General features: G+C 34.0%; 1 protein-coding gene across 10 annotated transcripts in view; it reads right to left on the bottom strand.

Annotated features, from left to right (window-relative positions):
* ADGRG6 (adhesion G protein-coupled receptor G6) overlaps positions 1–15583 on the bottom strand; it is a 136183-nt gene that overhangs the window by 44729 nt on the left and 75871 nt on the right. For all 10 annotated transcript variants that reach the window (XM_009205966.4, XM_021937801.2, XM_021937800.2 and 7 more), the window contains 5 exons: positions 10824–10909; positions 8205–8257; positions 7254–7316; positions 3128–3270; positions 224–335 (listed from right to left, as the gene is read on the bottom strand). In XM_009205966.4, the coding sequence (XP_009204230.1) occupies positions 224–335; positions 3128–3270; positions 7254–7316; positions 8205–8257; positions 10824–10909 (457 nt within the window). The remainder of the gene's footprint in view (positions 1–223; positions 336–3127; positions 3271–7253; positions 7317–8204; positions 8258–10823; positions 10910–15583) is intronic.

Genomic DNA, 15583 nt, shown 5'->3' on the forward strand with positions numbered 1-15583 from the left:
TGTGGGAGGGCTTGATTAGCATGCGGCTGGGAGGAAAACACTGCCTTTCTGAGTCATCCACTTATGTTATCTTTATTCCCCAGGAGTGAATGATATAGGCATACACAGAGATTCCTGCCCTTCTTTGCAATCAATATAATGCCTGAGAACTACCGTGCTGCACGTATAACCCTGGGAAGGCTGATAACGTTGAGCTTTGCTGTAAGAGTCAGTGAAATATTACCATATCCGCGAAGCAGAAAAGTCAGGTTTGTCTGGACAAGGAAGAACGTATTCAGAAGGTTGGATAGATGGCCAGTAGTAGCCTTTGGGTTCCTCCACAGCAAGACAGTAACCTATATGAACATAAGAACCAGCATGAGAAATATTCACTTATTTTTTAAAGTTAGAGGTTAGAGATGCAAGATGAAAGCAAAATGACAATGCTGGTAATTAGGTATTCCTTTAATGTAATACCAAAATATTACTGTTTATGTTCAGAATTTGTAAAAAAAAAAAAATTAAAAGTTAGAAAAAACATTAACACTTAATACACTTCAAATACAAAAACCATTACATCGGACAAAACCATTAGTAAAAAACACATTTATGTAAGTATATACATGAAACATACATTATCATTCTAATCATTTGCAGATACTAGTTTTATTCAAAGAAATAAGCCCTATAGAGAAGGGAAACAATCTTGAAAAATTCAAAATGTAATTTGATTTTTTTCAAAGGGGAAAGCCTATAAATGATGACTCGATAGTGTCACCTTTGAGTTGTGTGGCTATTTTATAGAAAATGTTCCAGCTGCTCTGATAGCCTCTCCTGTCTGGAAGCTAAGGGGGCCACAGGAAGTCACCTGCAAACCAACAAACCCTCGGATTTCTGTATCCTCAAATCATCTGACTTTTGGTTTGACAACTCTCTAAGTAAGCCTCATACATCAATGATTCAGATTTTATATTTTAAAGAATATCAAAGTAACAGCAATACATCAACAGCAACAATAAACTCTTGTATTTCAGGAGTGAACATTAGCAAGTAATATCAGTTTTCTGGGAACAAGTACTGTCATCACCAACTGAAAATTCAAATAACTTTCCCATGTATACTGTGAGCTTTAAAACTGTTAGGTTTTAGCCTTTTATTTTTCCATTGGTAGAAGCACTTATCCACAGACTCACTTGCAGAAAAACAATAAAATGGATAATTTAAATTTAAATGGTATAAATTAGATGTCTAGGTATATGGAGAGAGTGGTGCTAGGCTTTGCCAGCCTATGAGGACACAGATGGTGCTGGTCCTCCTAGTGTTCTCCAGTCATAGATAAACTACCATTTGTCAGGCTGCTTCTTTGTGAAGACTCCTATACGTGAAAGGGTAGCAGGTTGCATTCTCCCTCCTCCAAAAAGCCCCATTTGTTAAGAAGTAAGTATTTTCCCATAGAGACTCACAAATGGTTTACTGTCATGATTAGTATTATTAGTATTATTTGCATTCACCCATCTCTATGAGTTCTTTGTAACTGTTACATCCACCCAGTAGAAATGGGTAGCTCCTCACAGAAGTGGAGATGCCTGCCTCTTTACTACACTGTGATTCTGGCCTTGGTCGCAATCGCGCTCTTCAAGGCTGAGGAACACGCCTCCCTCAATTCAACCTCCTGAGTGTAGAGAAGGCAAAGGGTCAAAGTTCTCTTTTCTTTTGATCTCTACTAATGTATCTAATCACAATATAATTGTAATCATAGAATAACATTAAAACAACTGCTTTTTGTTATCCATATTTGTGAATATTTGATTTCCTAAAATATTCTCATGCAGACTCATTCATTCATTTATTCAATAAGTGTTCAAGTTCCAGGGGATGTGCTGGGTTCTGGGAATATGTGGGAAGTAAGAGTTAAAGAAAAAAGAAAACATGATCTTAAGTAAGCGATTATTGTCTACAAAATATATATATATATATATATATGAACAATACATATATATGAACTATATATATGAACAATATATATATGAACTATATATATGAACATTATATATGAAAAAATATATATATATGAACATAAATATATCTAGTCTGTACGATGCTCTAGGCACCTGGACAGCATGAAGTAGAGGCTCGAAGGCAGTGATGTCTATACTTGATTTCAGAAAAGTTTCCATAGAAGAGGTGACTTAGGAGCTGTCTTTAAAAATACATAGGTGATAATGAGGTTGACGGTGGGAGTGGAGAACAGTGTGCAAAGATAGAGAAAGGGCATATAAAGGAGCACAGCCTCTTTGTGGAAGTACAAGCCATGCCATGTGTGGTTAGAGCTTAGGATGTGAACGATTTCTAGGAGAGACTTGATTCTAGGTCCAACAGACCTCCAGATTCCTGACCTAGTCCTGTGAAGACAGTGGTATCACTAATAGAGACAGGGAACATGAGAGAAGGAGATATTTTCTGGTTTTTTTTTTTTTTTTTTTTTGAGATAGGGTCTCATTCTGTTGCCCAGGCTGGAGTGTAGTGCCAAGAACATGGCTCACTGCAGCCTTGACCTCCCAAGCTCAAGTAGTCCTCCTGTCTCAGACCCACCTAGTAGCAGAGATTACAGGTGCACAGCACAACACCCAACTAATTTTTTAATCTTTCATAGAGACAGTCTCCCTACGTAGCCCAGGCTAGTCTCGAATTCGTGGGCTCAAGTGATTCTCCCACCTTGGCCTCCCAAAGTGCTGGGATTATAGGCATGAGCCACCATGCCCAGCAGGAGATGTTTTATAACAGGAAATCTCCTTCTACAAGATGTATCTCATTAGAGTTCCCACATCCACATTTACACACTCTTTTTATTCCTAAAGTTGACAACAATGATGATCAAGATCATTCTGGCATTTTGTTCGTATTGTTAGTATTTTCAAAATATGTCCCTAAAGTAAAATATGAACTTTCATCTACCTCCTTCATTCCCTTGGATTCACAGATACTGAGCTGAATTTTTTTTCTGCTATGTCACTCATTTGTGATGAACTTCATCATCAGAAAAAAATGTACATAAATAAATAGCATATAAAGAAAATTTCTGTTGTTTCAAGTAAACCTGAATATATACGTTGTATAAAATGCATATTATAAAAAATTAGTCACTTACCCACTTGTCTCACATTCACTGTATGTAGCCTTAAGCCTTCATCCAAGGACTCATTATTTTTTAGGAGCTTCTGCTGAATGATTTTTCCTTCTAAATTAGTATTATTGGTAGCATTGTAAACTAGAAGGGCCCAAAGCACCAACCTAGGGAAACATTTCAGATAGAACTATTGTTGTTGTTGATTGGTTGGTTGTCATTTGGTAGTAGAAAGAGAATATTTGGATATAGAGGGATGACCATCACCTGTTGAGACTGAAGAGATTAGCCAAGGTGCTCACAGACTTTCTCTGCTGCTGTGTAAATTATAATGTTAAAAATATTCCAATATTAATAGATTCTATAGGCTATTGCATGTATAATTCTATCATATAACTCCATTTCTTTTCAGAAAGATTTTAATATTGATAGTAATATATTAGTCACTAAAGCATAAACACAAGAAAACAGCATTCCTGTGGTTAATTCTATATTTTTTTCTTTTTGGCCCCAAATTAACATTTTTTAAAAAAAACTATGATTTCAATTGACCATTTGTCTTTTGAAATTACTATTTCTAACTATTAGAAATTAACTATTTTGGCCAGGTGTGGTGGCTCATGCCTGTAATCCCAGCACTTTGGGAGGCCGAGGCGGGCGGATCACGAGGTCAGGAGATCGAGACCATCCTGGCTAACATGGTGAAGCCCCGTCTCTACTAAAACTACCAAAAAAAAAAAAAAATAGCCAGGCGTGGTGGTGGGAGCCTGTAGTCCCAGCTACTCGGGAGGCTGAGGCAGGAGAAAGGCATGAACCTAGGAGGCAGAGCTTGCAGTGAGCCGAGATCGTGCCATTGCACTCCAGCCTCAGCGACAGAGCGAGACTCCGTCTCAAAAAAAAAAAAAAAAAAAAGAAATTAACTATTTCTAATTACTAACACGATAAAGGGTGTTACTATTTATGAATGTGGTACAATTTCTTCAGAATAGCAAGAAATGATTTTCTGTCTCCATGAAGCATTTGCAAGTACTTTGTATGGTAAAAAGTTTCACAAAATAAATAATCAAAATCGACTCTGTGATTGCCCAGCATATTACTTAAGAAGGTTATAGAATGGTTGACCTTGAAGGTCTTTAAAAAGGAAATACCTCTATGGGAAGCAAAGAAATGCATCTCCAAAGCCCTGTTAAAAACTTTTGGTTCTATAATTTAAAGTAATATAATTTTCTGTTCAACTACAATCACAGCTATAGTCAAAAGCAGAAAACAAAACTATTAATTTAACACCGAGGTAAAAGTAAGAACCTTATTTTGTCAGGTAGAGGAGCATTTCTTTTGCTTATATGTGAAGGCTCTAGATTCACAAAAAATTTTGTTTCTTCTTCATATTCAGAGGAGAAATGAGTAATATAAGATGTTATATTATTGAGATCAGTTACTGTCCACATACCAAACACAAAGTGGTAATATTGTTGTTAAACTAGTTATGGAATGTCCAGTGGAGAGGCAGTGGCATATTTTATTTATGAAACTATGAATATTAATAAGTATTTGTTACAGTAGTAATTTATTTGTGGTGTTAAAAAATAAGAAGGAATATATGAAATATTTGTTATTCAAGACTAGATGAAATTAAAGAATAGCTCCGGTTTTCTTTCCTAAATATCTGTGCTAATCTCAAGGAAAAGGTGCTCTACTCTTCTCATAATTAACTCTGAAAAGCTCTCTCTAAAATGATCTACTGCTACTGCTTACCATTCACATGTAAGCCGTATTTCAGGATAAGGCAAACATAATGACTATAATGACAGCTGTGAATAGAGATGTGACTATGATAGCTTAACAATTTTTAAAATGGCTCTTGAAAAAGTATCCCTTGATTAAATCATTGTTTGAAGACAAGCTTCACCCCTCCAGCTGGTGAGAACTTACGGCTGGGAAAGTGACCTTTTACTTGTCTTGAATACTGAGAACATAATTAGCCCAAAGCATTGTGGGTGATATTGAATACCCAAACCCAAGAAGTCAGGAAGAGCCATACATTTTCACAGGTCTTATCTGTGTGTTTTCCTCTCTCATCCTGAAAACTGAAACTATTTTATGGTTCTACAAAGTCACATTCTATCTGTTGTTACTATCAGCCATTCTTTATTTGAAAAAAAAAAAAACCTCTCTGTGGCTTTGGTTTCCTGTCTGTCTAGGCAATAGAGTATGATAGCATTATCTGAAGCTACGGTCTGTGTTAAGTGATACAATCAAATTGAAAAGAAAAGGTTTTTTTTTAAAAAAGAATGTGTGTAAAAGTAGTAGATTGTGGTTTTGAGAAAAACTGAGACTATGAAGCCTCATCAATGTGGGTAAGAGCCATAGAGAATAGAAAAAAGAGAGGCAAGAAAGGCTATGAACATAAATATTAAATAATGACAAGAGTTCATACCAAAAAAACCCCTAAATATGTGGATTTTGTTATATACACTGTTTCAGTTCATTCTCCCTATAATTTTCTGTAAAATTACTCATTGCTTTGACAGACCAGGAAACTGAAATCCCATGAATTTAAATGTCCTTCAAGAAGAGTTTCTGAGGTGCTGACATGTACTAACGATGGCTGACTTTAGTATCACCAGGTAGCAGAAGAACCACAGTAAGTAAACTAAACAGCGAATGCTGACTGCCTGAAGAAGGTATACCACTGGCTATATCTACCAAATCCAGGGCTGTCCCAATTGCTACACAAAATGTCCAGCAAAGGGATCCTGATTGCTGCTGGATCCATTACTGAAGATGCAATATGACCTAACAGAAAGGATTGAAAAAAACTATTTGGTTAAATAGTGGAGAAGAGTTTTGTCACCTTCAAGAATACAGTACTGAAATATACAACTGTGTTCATATCATAAAGAAAAAATACCAGAAAATAGAAACAAGTTTCCCTAATCAGATGACTTAATCCAATCCATTTAATATGTATACGAAAATGACATCTTTCAATATAACTTTCAAAACACTTGTTTCTCTAGTGTTGAATTGAAAAGAAAAAAAAAGCTCTCTAGTCAATCCTCATATGAAATTTTATCTTCTCATAGTAAGAAGATATCACCTGAAAAGAAGCAGGCTCCATAATCAGGGCTGTATATCCACTAATATCAATTCAGTCTATTGAGATCCAGCAAGACTTATAGAAACTTTTACTTTACAACAAATTTTTAAAAAATTCTATGGAGGCCAGATATAACATCTCATGCCTTTACATGCAATCCCAGCACTCAGGGGGGCTGAGACAGGAGGATAACTTGAGGCCAGGAGTTTGTGACGAGACTGAGCAACACAGTAAGACCCAGTCTCTACAAAAATAGTATTTTAAAAATTAGCCAGGCATGGTAGCACATGTATGTAGTCCCAGCTACTCAGGTGGCTGAGGCAGGAGGATCATTTGAGCCCAGGAGTTCAAGGCTGTAGTGAGTGATAGTCATACCACTGCACTCCAGCCTGGGTGACAAAGTGAGACTCTGTCCCAAGAAAAAAAAAATCTACAGAGATGCAATACATGACCTGAATAACCTAAATACAACTAAATTTATTCCATTTGGAAGTTTAGGGGTTTTCTTTTGTTTTACAGTACTCTAAACAGTTGGTCCTTACATACCAACTGGTCATATATGCTGGACATATCAATTAAATTACCTGCATGATTAAAGCATGATCCTGATATAAATTTTAAAATGGAGACTTCAGAAAATTAGCTAATACCTTTAAATGCTGAAAACATTTTGGCATCTATTATCCATATTATTAGATGTTATCATATATAAACACTTTATTTAAAGCTATTTTCTTTGAAGGTACCTTTGGAATTTCAAGAAAGAGGCAATGGGTTATCATAAATAAACTGGAAATACTAAAAATAATAATACATCCATTTTAAATGCCCTATTTCTCAATTATTTTTCATCGGATATACATTACTACCCAATCTGTTCTATTACAGTTTTAACTACAAGAAAAAAGTAGTGTACAGTAGTGCTAAAGAAATAACTGTGCTATGTGATTAAGATTTTCTTTTCCATCCAATTGTTTTCATTTCTCTACCAGATAAAGTAGTGAGCAAGAGAAAGAATGTTACACTCTTTATAAGACTTTGTCCTGTTACCTTGGCTCATTCTCAATGCTTCTCTTGACTTTAATCTTGTCCTCTCCACCACTCAGGTGAAAACTAAAAACACAAATACATACAACCATTAATCCACCTCACCAACTGCATCATCAACAATAAAATTTGGGGACCTGAAATAAAGAGACAGAATGGGAATTCTAAGCCAATATTTCCATGTGTGTGTCCTGAGGTTCTAACTTCTTTCATAAAGCTAGGCAACTGTGTGCTTTGCTCTGTTTTGAAGATTCACAATTCATATTATCACACTAAAGAAATTGAGACATTCTGATAAAAAATATGCTTCAGTTTGTATAACATACTTCCTGAACTTATATGACGATTTGACCCCTTTTCTGTGTTATTAAATCTCTTATCTTCACAGAATATATGTTTAGGGGTCATGACATACACTTTAGAAAACTCGTTCAGGTATAGAACTGTGAAAACAAGGTACACAGGAGGATATATGGACAATGCGAATTGCTGAAGATTAGTGGAGGAACTAAATATAAATACAGTGAAGGATAATTTCGAAAAGTTAGGTTGCAATCAGACTGTCGATATACGAGATTAGATCTGGAAAAAAAAAGTGCTCTAGGTGATCCACCAGGGTGTGAGAAGAGACTAATAACTTATATTTATAGTTAATTATCCAATTTTAATTTTTGACACATTATAACATATATTGATTCAGTTACACAAACACACAACACACTTTTCATTTAAAACAAATACAAATCAACTGGAATGCATGATCAAAACATTTTAAAACCATCACTGCAGCATTGAGGTTTTTTTGTGCAATGAACTAATACAGTTGTCTTAGAAAGATTATGCATATGGTAGCTGTGTGTATTTGTATGTATATTTTGGTACAATCAGAGAGACAAATTGAAGCATTAAATTAGACACTACTTTTAATTTATCAAATTATTTATTCTGTCTTACCTGATATTAATGACATAAACCGTGTAGTTCCAATTTTCGAAGGTTGAATTGAGCTGGAAAACACAATGGAAAAGGATGAGTTTTGATAATACCTTAAAAATATATCTAAATCAAGTTTCTGCCTAAAACATAAGTTGTTACTGAGATAAGACTCTGAGAAAATCCTGAAGAGTTGGAGGAGTGAAAGGTAAAGGTGACAGTTAATGGATCATTGTATACCAAGAATTTGATAAATGTTACTCCTTTCAATCCTCACAACAACCAATGCAATAGGTATTATCCCCACATACCCCACAGTCTTATATATAAAGAAACTGAGCTTTCAGAGAAGAAATGGTTTGCCCAAGAGCATCCAAGTAAGCAGTAGTAGATGCCAGATTGGAACCCAAGTCTGTTTGGAAAACTATCATTTCCTCTCTAGCCCTCGTATTAAAGAAGATTTGCACAATAAATATCTTCTCTATTCTTGATTCAACAAACACTGAGGTACACTAAAACATTTTTCTAGTAATTACCATCTCACAATATTAGTAATAAGAAAAATTATAAATTAACAATATAAATGTAAAAATAAAATAAGTTCAATACTATTGGAACTATGTATTTATTATGTGGTTATTTAGCAGTCTTTGTGGTCTCAGCATAAGAATTTTTAATGAAGCAATGGATTCCTCCAATATAAAGAAGCTTCCATGATGCAGTTTCCCATACAATTGCAAAACAGGATTCCCTCACTGACATGAGAGCCTCCTATTTACATGTCATCTCCGAAGGGTGATTTAGGCCTTCTTTCATATACACATTTGTTTCATATAGCCTTTCTTTTAGGCATTTCCAAAACTGAATGTAAATTTTAGGGAATCCTAGCAAAAAAAGTGTTAAATTATTTTAAAATTGTAAATAGTAGTAATTTGAAACAGGTACACCATTTATATTTTCTCTGTTATCAAGTATCTGCTTTGGTATCTTGCATTTTAAACAAAAACGTCTAGTAAAGTTTAGCTGCAGATGAAAATAAAGCTATGTCGAAAACCATGCATGAAGTAAATATAAATGTAAGCTTATACCTTATCTAGCACAAACTTTCTAATGAATGCTAATTTCAGATTAATAACATTACCCGTTATTTGCACAAATAAGCTAACAGTAGCTTACTTGAGAATGAAAATAAAGAATTTTATCTTCTGAAATCATTCTGACTTTAAACAAAAAGAACAATGCTGGAAAGAAAATGGGATACACAGAAAGAATATACTCTTTCTGCAGCCTGCTCTCTCCATTGAGAGGTTAAACATATCTCCTACTGTTTGAATGAGTTACTAATCTCAATGTGGCATTCCCCCAAATCAACAGTAGTATTTTTCTTTTATTTCAATAGAGAATTTCACCTTTCTCACCAATTTTGTAACAGAGTTAATTACCTACTATTGTTACCTATGGGCAACTTTTTTTTAAAGAATACTGTCTTTAAAATGAAGACTGTTTTCTATCAGTTATTTTTCATATATATATAGATATGTGTATGTGTGTGTGTGTGTGTGTGTGTAGCTACCACTTCCTCTCAATGTGTAAAATTTCTTTTGCTACCAAAGACACATTTATTGAACACCAAATATATATGAAAACCCATTTTTCTTATTTCAGAATGTATAGTGACTCAATTAAAAAAAAATGTTTGAACCGTAACAGCATTATATATAAAAAGAAGTACGAAGTCTCATAGTATGCCGTAGGTAGGAAATGAAATAATAGAATAGAAACCTATGGAAAATAAAATTTTTGAGATTGTTATTGTGAAGAAGAAAATGAAAAAAACCATGTGTTGTATTTGTAAGAAAAAGAAGAAAATAAAATGTTAAATTTTTTAAATTGAAAGCTACAAAATGTTTATCAATAGGATACTGGTTAAATTACAGTCTAACTGTCCATCAACAGAAGATCTGCTAAATAAATGATTGAACAGCCACATAATGAAATAGTATGCATTGTTTTTTCAAAACAAAAAAAAACCCATAAAGTTCTCTAATGTTGCAAATCTGGCAACAATAAGTACGGTATAGAATGGTATGTAAAGTATACTACTTTTAGTGTAAAAAAGAAAGTAAGAATCTATAGTTTAATTTTCTTTCAGGTGCACCAAGATATCTGAAAAAAGCAGAGAAAACTAACAGTGATTTCCTATTTGCTGTTGGTTATTGGGTTGGTTCCACGCAGATGAGCAGCAAGGATGGGTGGAAGACTTTCATAATGCGTTTTTTCATACTTGTTGGTTTTGACCAAACATTCAAACAATTTTTTAAAAGAATCTGTTTAAAAATATAGTAGAAAATATATGGATCTAATAGGAAATAAAGATAACTGTTGCCACCAAAATCTATTTCCATTTGTGCGATACTACTCTTATTTAAGACACTGATAGTCTACTAGGCTCAGTTCTTATCCTTTATTCAAATGTACTTCTCTTCCTATGCATAAGGACAACTTACGTATCTACTTATGTATTTCTAATGAATATCATCTGTGTTTCAGTATAATTTGTGGATTCAGTTAACTAGTCTTTTCCAGATTCCCAGAAGTTAAAGAATTTTTTTAAAAAAGAAAAGTTACAAGCTCACTTACCCATTCTGCCACCTTGCTCTGTACTTTTACCTCAGGGTGACGAAGGATGTTTTGAATCACTACGGATATTCTATAGATAATTCCATCTGCCCATTGGAAATAGGATTAGTCCATTAATTGTATTTTTGTAGTTATATAATTATCAAACAATTTAAAGTTATGATCACGTAAGTCATATAATCATAGTTTTATTCATAATCACATAATTTACAATATAAGTTAAAAGAAACACCTTCTACATAGGCAAAACAAATATGAAATATTTTGCTGTTAAGCTTTTTGACCTTCCAACTTCTTAGAAATAGTTATCAATTAGCTTACTCTTATTACTTGTATATGCTTCTTCATATTTTTTAATTCTATAGATTTCTGATATCTACTGTCTGTAATGTGTTAACTGTTTTCATGTACAATTTGACTTCTGATAACAAGGCATTATGCTTTCTGTGCATTATAAGGAATGATAAAGAGTTTGGGATGTGAAAACTTGAATGAGATCATGTGGAGGAATTAACTTGAAAAAGTAGAACAGGCATACACATACTTACTGCTCTAATTCCTCTCCTTTTCCTCTCTTTCCCCTGCTTAATAAAGCACTTCTATTAAACCATTAGGCGGCATTTCACCAGACTTTTCATTAAAATTTCTTAAATATGCTAATTTATAGCAAAGTAGAGGAAAAAATAAATATTTGCAGGCAGAATTTTCATTGAACTAACTCATTTTAAAAAGAAAACCTTATTGTAAAGAAGATTCTGCTTTTTGAGTGGGGGTAAATCTTTAAACTGATTTTTTAAAATAAAAATCAAACTCACCAGCAAGGGTTTGCTGAATAGCTGTAAATGGGTGCTTTAGTCAAAGCAGCTAGTGAGAAAAATACCCTTTTAAAATATGGTAGGTTATAGAGAGAAGAACAATTTTTGAATCTCCATTGTCGATTATCTTTCTTCATGCTTATAGGTTTAGGTAAGTCTTAAGTAAAATAGGCACACAAATATAGAAATACGTAATTATAGCAATGTTGAAGAAAACAGTAAAACTTGTGGGGAGGCAGTAGAAAAAAAATGTAAAAGTTAGCCTCTGGGAATTTCCAAATCTACCAAAATGCAAATTCCAGTCCCACTACCAAAGGAATGTCTTTCCAGCAAGTGTCAGAGTCTTGTGCTAAATAATATAAATTGCTGCCCCTGGATGTAGTAATATAAATATATAAAACTGGCACAAGTCCAAGCACAGGCGAATTTAATTTATGCAGACTATTTATTTTGACTTCTAAAATTCTTTGGGTATTTTAATGATCTTGATTTTATATTCCTTTAAAAAAAATGTTCTGAATGAAAAATATTTGGAGGAACATGTAAAACATTATAATACATATAAAGATAACTTTTACACTGTAGATCTCATCGTATCAAATCACAGATGTTCTGAATGATTGGGAGAAAATTCAAATTGTGAGGGTCAAACAGTTATTTCAGGATCCTGGTAATATTCTGTGACTATACAGAAGGTTCCCTACTTATAGTTCATCAGCATTCAACTTTATGATGGTAGGAAAACAAAAGGCATTCAGTAGAAACTGTACTTCTAGTACCCATATGTCCATTTCATTTTTCGAGTTTAGCATTAAATAAAGTACATGAGATATTCAACACTTTATTATTAAATAGACTGTGTTCCATGATTTTGCCCAGTTGTAGGCTAAGGTAAGTGTTCTGAACGTGTTTAAGGTGGGTTCAGCAAGCTATGATGTTTAGCAAGTTGAATGTATTAAATGCATTTTTGACTTTTGATATTTTCCAGTATTTTCAGCTTACAATGGGTTTATAGGAATGCAAACTCCACTGCAAGTGGAGGAGCATCTGTATTATCAATGTTAGCAGAGTATCTGAAAAGCCACCACTAGATGGAAACCTAAAGCATGCTTTTGTTATAAGAGTAGTATTTGTTCCCTCTTAGGAAAATACGTCAAAATTCTAAAAATCATTGACATTTCTGCATTTTTTAGAAAGCATCCAAATATTTAAGATGTTTTCTTTAAACATTGTTTCCTGCCCCAGTCCACTTGTTACATTTATTTAAAATTTTTGAATAATGCAGTCAATAAGTAACCATGAGAAAAGTTCAAGAGTGAACTGTCAAAGCAACATAAAAAAATATGTTCACTGAAGGGCTGGTGAGAAGGGTTTGGACTAGAGCAAAATAATTGGCTTCAACATTGCAATTGGAGGAAATGCATAATTAAGACACACTTATGCAGGATTTTCCATGTTACCATAGCAGTAAAGTTGTCTTCTCTTACAAATGTTAACACTACTCATGGTGTTTTAAAAGCTATTCACAAATCTTCTTGTGTTCCAGAGACTTCAAAATATGTATGTACTATCCTAATAATGACATCTAGGCCCAAAGATTTTATTATAGACATTAATAGGGAAAATGATTTAAGAATATATCCATTTTCCATTTAGATACTTCTTTCAGCATGCAGAACTTCAAGCAGAAATCACTGCCTGTGATTACCAATGTGGTTATCAAAACAACATTTTTTTTTGTAGGTCTCTTCTCCAATTAATCTTTCCCTTTTTTACCTTCTTACACTTTTTTTCAGAGTTTCTTGGAGAATATAGAAATGACATTGCTCTAATCTATGCGATATTCAAGGATGTAAAGTACAGGTTTGAAATGATAGGCCTAAATACATATTTGAAAAAACAGAAGTTAAAATATAAACCAAATGCTAATCTAGATACCTGGTTATTTCTTTGAACTAGAGTGAAGGAAATTCTATTATGACAGTGGCATTTACAATACGACTGGCATCCTGCAGCTCCTAAACACACAATTTCTTTAAGATATATGGCATAAAAAGCAGAGTAATGGATCCATTCAAACGATCTTAGAAGGAATTCGTTATTTAAATAGCTAAACATATGTGAGAAACTGGAAGCAGTGTTACAATCTGTACTTACTTGTAAACCAGGTTTTTAGAACAATAATACAGACTAATGGAGTGAATTCCTTACTTGGGTTGCTTGTGACAACCTCACAAAAGTTTACTATTCAGTAGCACTAGAGTGATGTTTGAAGCAGAGAAGATATGATTTGGAGTGGAATAATAATTAGTCCAAGAGCTTTTCTTGGGAATGTAATGGAAAACATATAAAAGGTCATTATTTATGGGAATCCCCAGATCATCCACATCCTGAAATACCTGTTTGTGAAAAGTAGCTTTAAATACTTTCTTAGTGTACACAGCACATCCCTGAGTAACATCATTTCATTCAATGGAGTTTCATTACAAAGTTGATGAGGAGAAGAGTCAATTCCTGGCCAGGTCCCCTGTCTGTGTAGGTTCTGCATGTTCTCCCCTTGTCTGCATGGGGTTTCTCCAGGTCCTCCAGTGTCTTCCCACATCCCAAAGCTGTGTACCTTGGATTCACTGGCCTGTCTACACGGTCCCAGTGTGAGTAGGTGTAGGTGTGTGTGTGTGCCCTGCCATGGGATGGCGTCCTGGCCAGGGCTAGTTCCTGCCTGCAGCCCTGAGCTGCCCAGATGGCTCTAGCCACCCGCCACCCTGAACTGGATAGAATAAGCAGGTTGGAAAGTCAATTAATGAATGGCTACAAATTAGTGTAAAACAAAAATTCAAAAAGTATAAGGTAATCATATAAAAGCACAACAATAAATGATATAGTATGAAAGCACTCGGTGAACCCCCATATTGGTGATTGTTTTGGAACTGCTTGGTGGCAGGAGGTGCTCCTCGCAATTTTCATTGCGCAAACATTTGTTTCTTGATTTAACCCATCACTGCCACTAAGTCTGCAGTCACTCACTGGCTCACCCAAATTTGGGCAATCAATTATCTTACTTGTTTTCATTAATCTTTCTTAAATGTATGTACAGCTCATATTAACTACAATGTTAAATATTAGAAGGCTTTCAGTCTTTACTTGGAAGTTTGGTGATGTTCTGTGACCAGAAATATGCTGTAGGAACTTAACTCTTGTTTATATCAATCAGCCTATGGTAAGATTGGTTTCATTACATGTTATTTTGCTCAAAGTCACAGTTTCTAAGAACCTATCAATGACATTAATGAGGACTTAGTGTAATTTGAGGTATCAGATAAAAGTCCTATGGCAAACAACAAAAATAACTTTACACAGAAAAATAGGAACATTTCACAAAAACCAGGAAAACAAATTCTATTGATACACTATGATAAATATATCTGATTATCAAACAAACTCAATCCCTCTCCGCTCCCAACAATGCAATATTGTTATTGATTGACTCAGTAAAATTCTGATAGCCAAGAGTTAAAAGGACGGGACAAATTAGATAATTGACAGTTGTGCCAATCTTTCTTACAGTAAATAAAATAGAATTCTCTAATATATCAGAAAGCAAGCCTCAGAATGTTTATTCTCTGTTTCCCAAAGAATAAGAAATTGTTAATATTATATCAGTGATGATAATCCAGGACATGACATTAAATAGCATTTATTCATAGGTGAAAAAGTAATTCTCTTCAATTTCAAATTTGATTACATCAAAGAAAAACTCTTAATTATAGTCTGTCTCTAATACTTTGTTAGTCTTCCTTTTTAAAAAGGTAATGAAGGCTTCACGCTCTAAGATGTGAGAAGGTAATAGGATACAGGGAGAACATTAAAATATTGTTTACATTATATTTATATTCACTTTTTATATCTGTATTATAACAAGTAGGACTGGTTTCACTTTACAGTTGT

The sequence above is a fragment of the Papio anubis genome, chromosome 6 (genome assembly GCF_008728515.1).
Source record: "Papio anubis isolate 15944 chromosome 6, Panubis1.0, whole genome shotgun sequence".
NCBI classification, from domain to species: domain Eukaryota; kingdom Metazoa; phylum Chordata; class Mammalia; order Primates; family Cercopithecidae; genus Papio; species Papio anubis.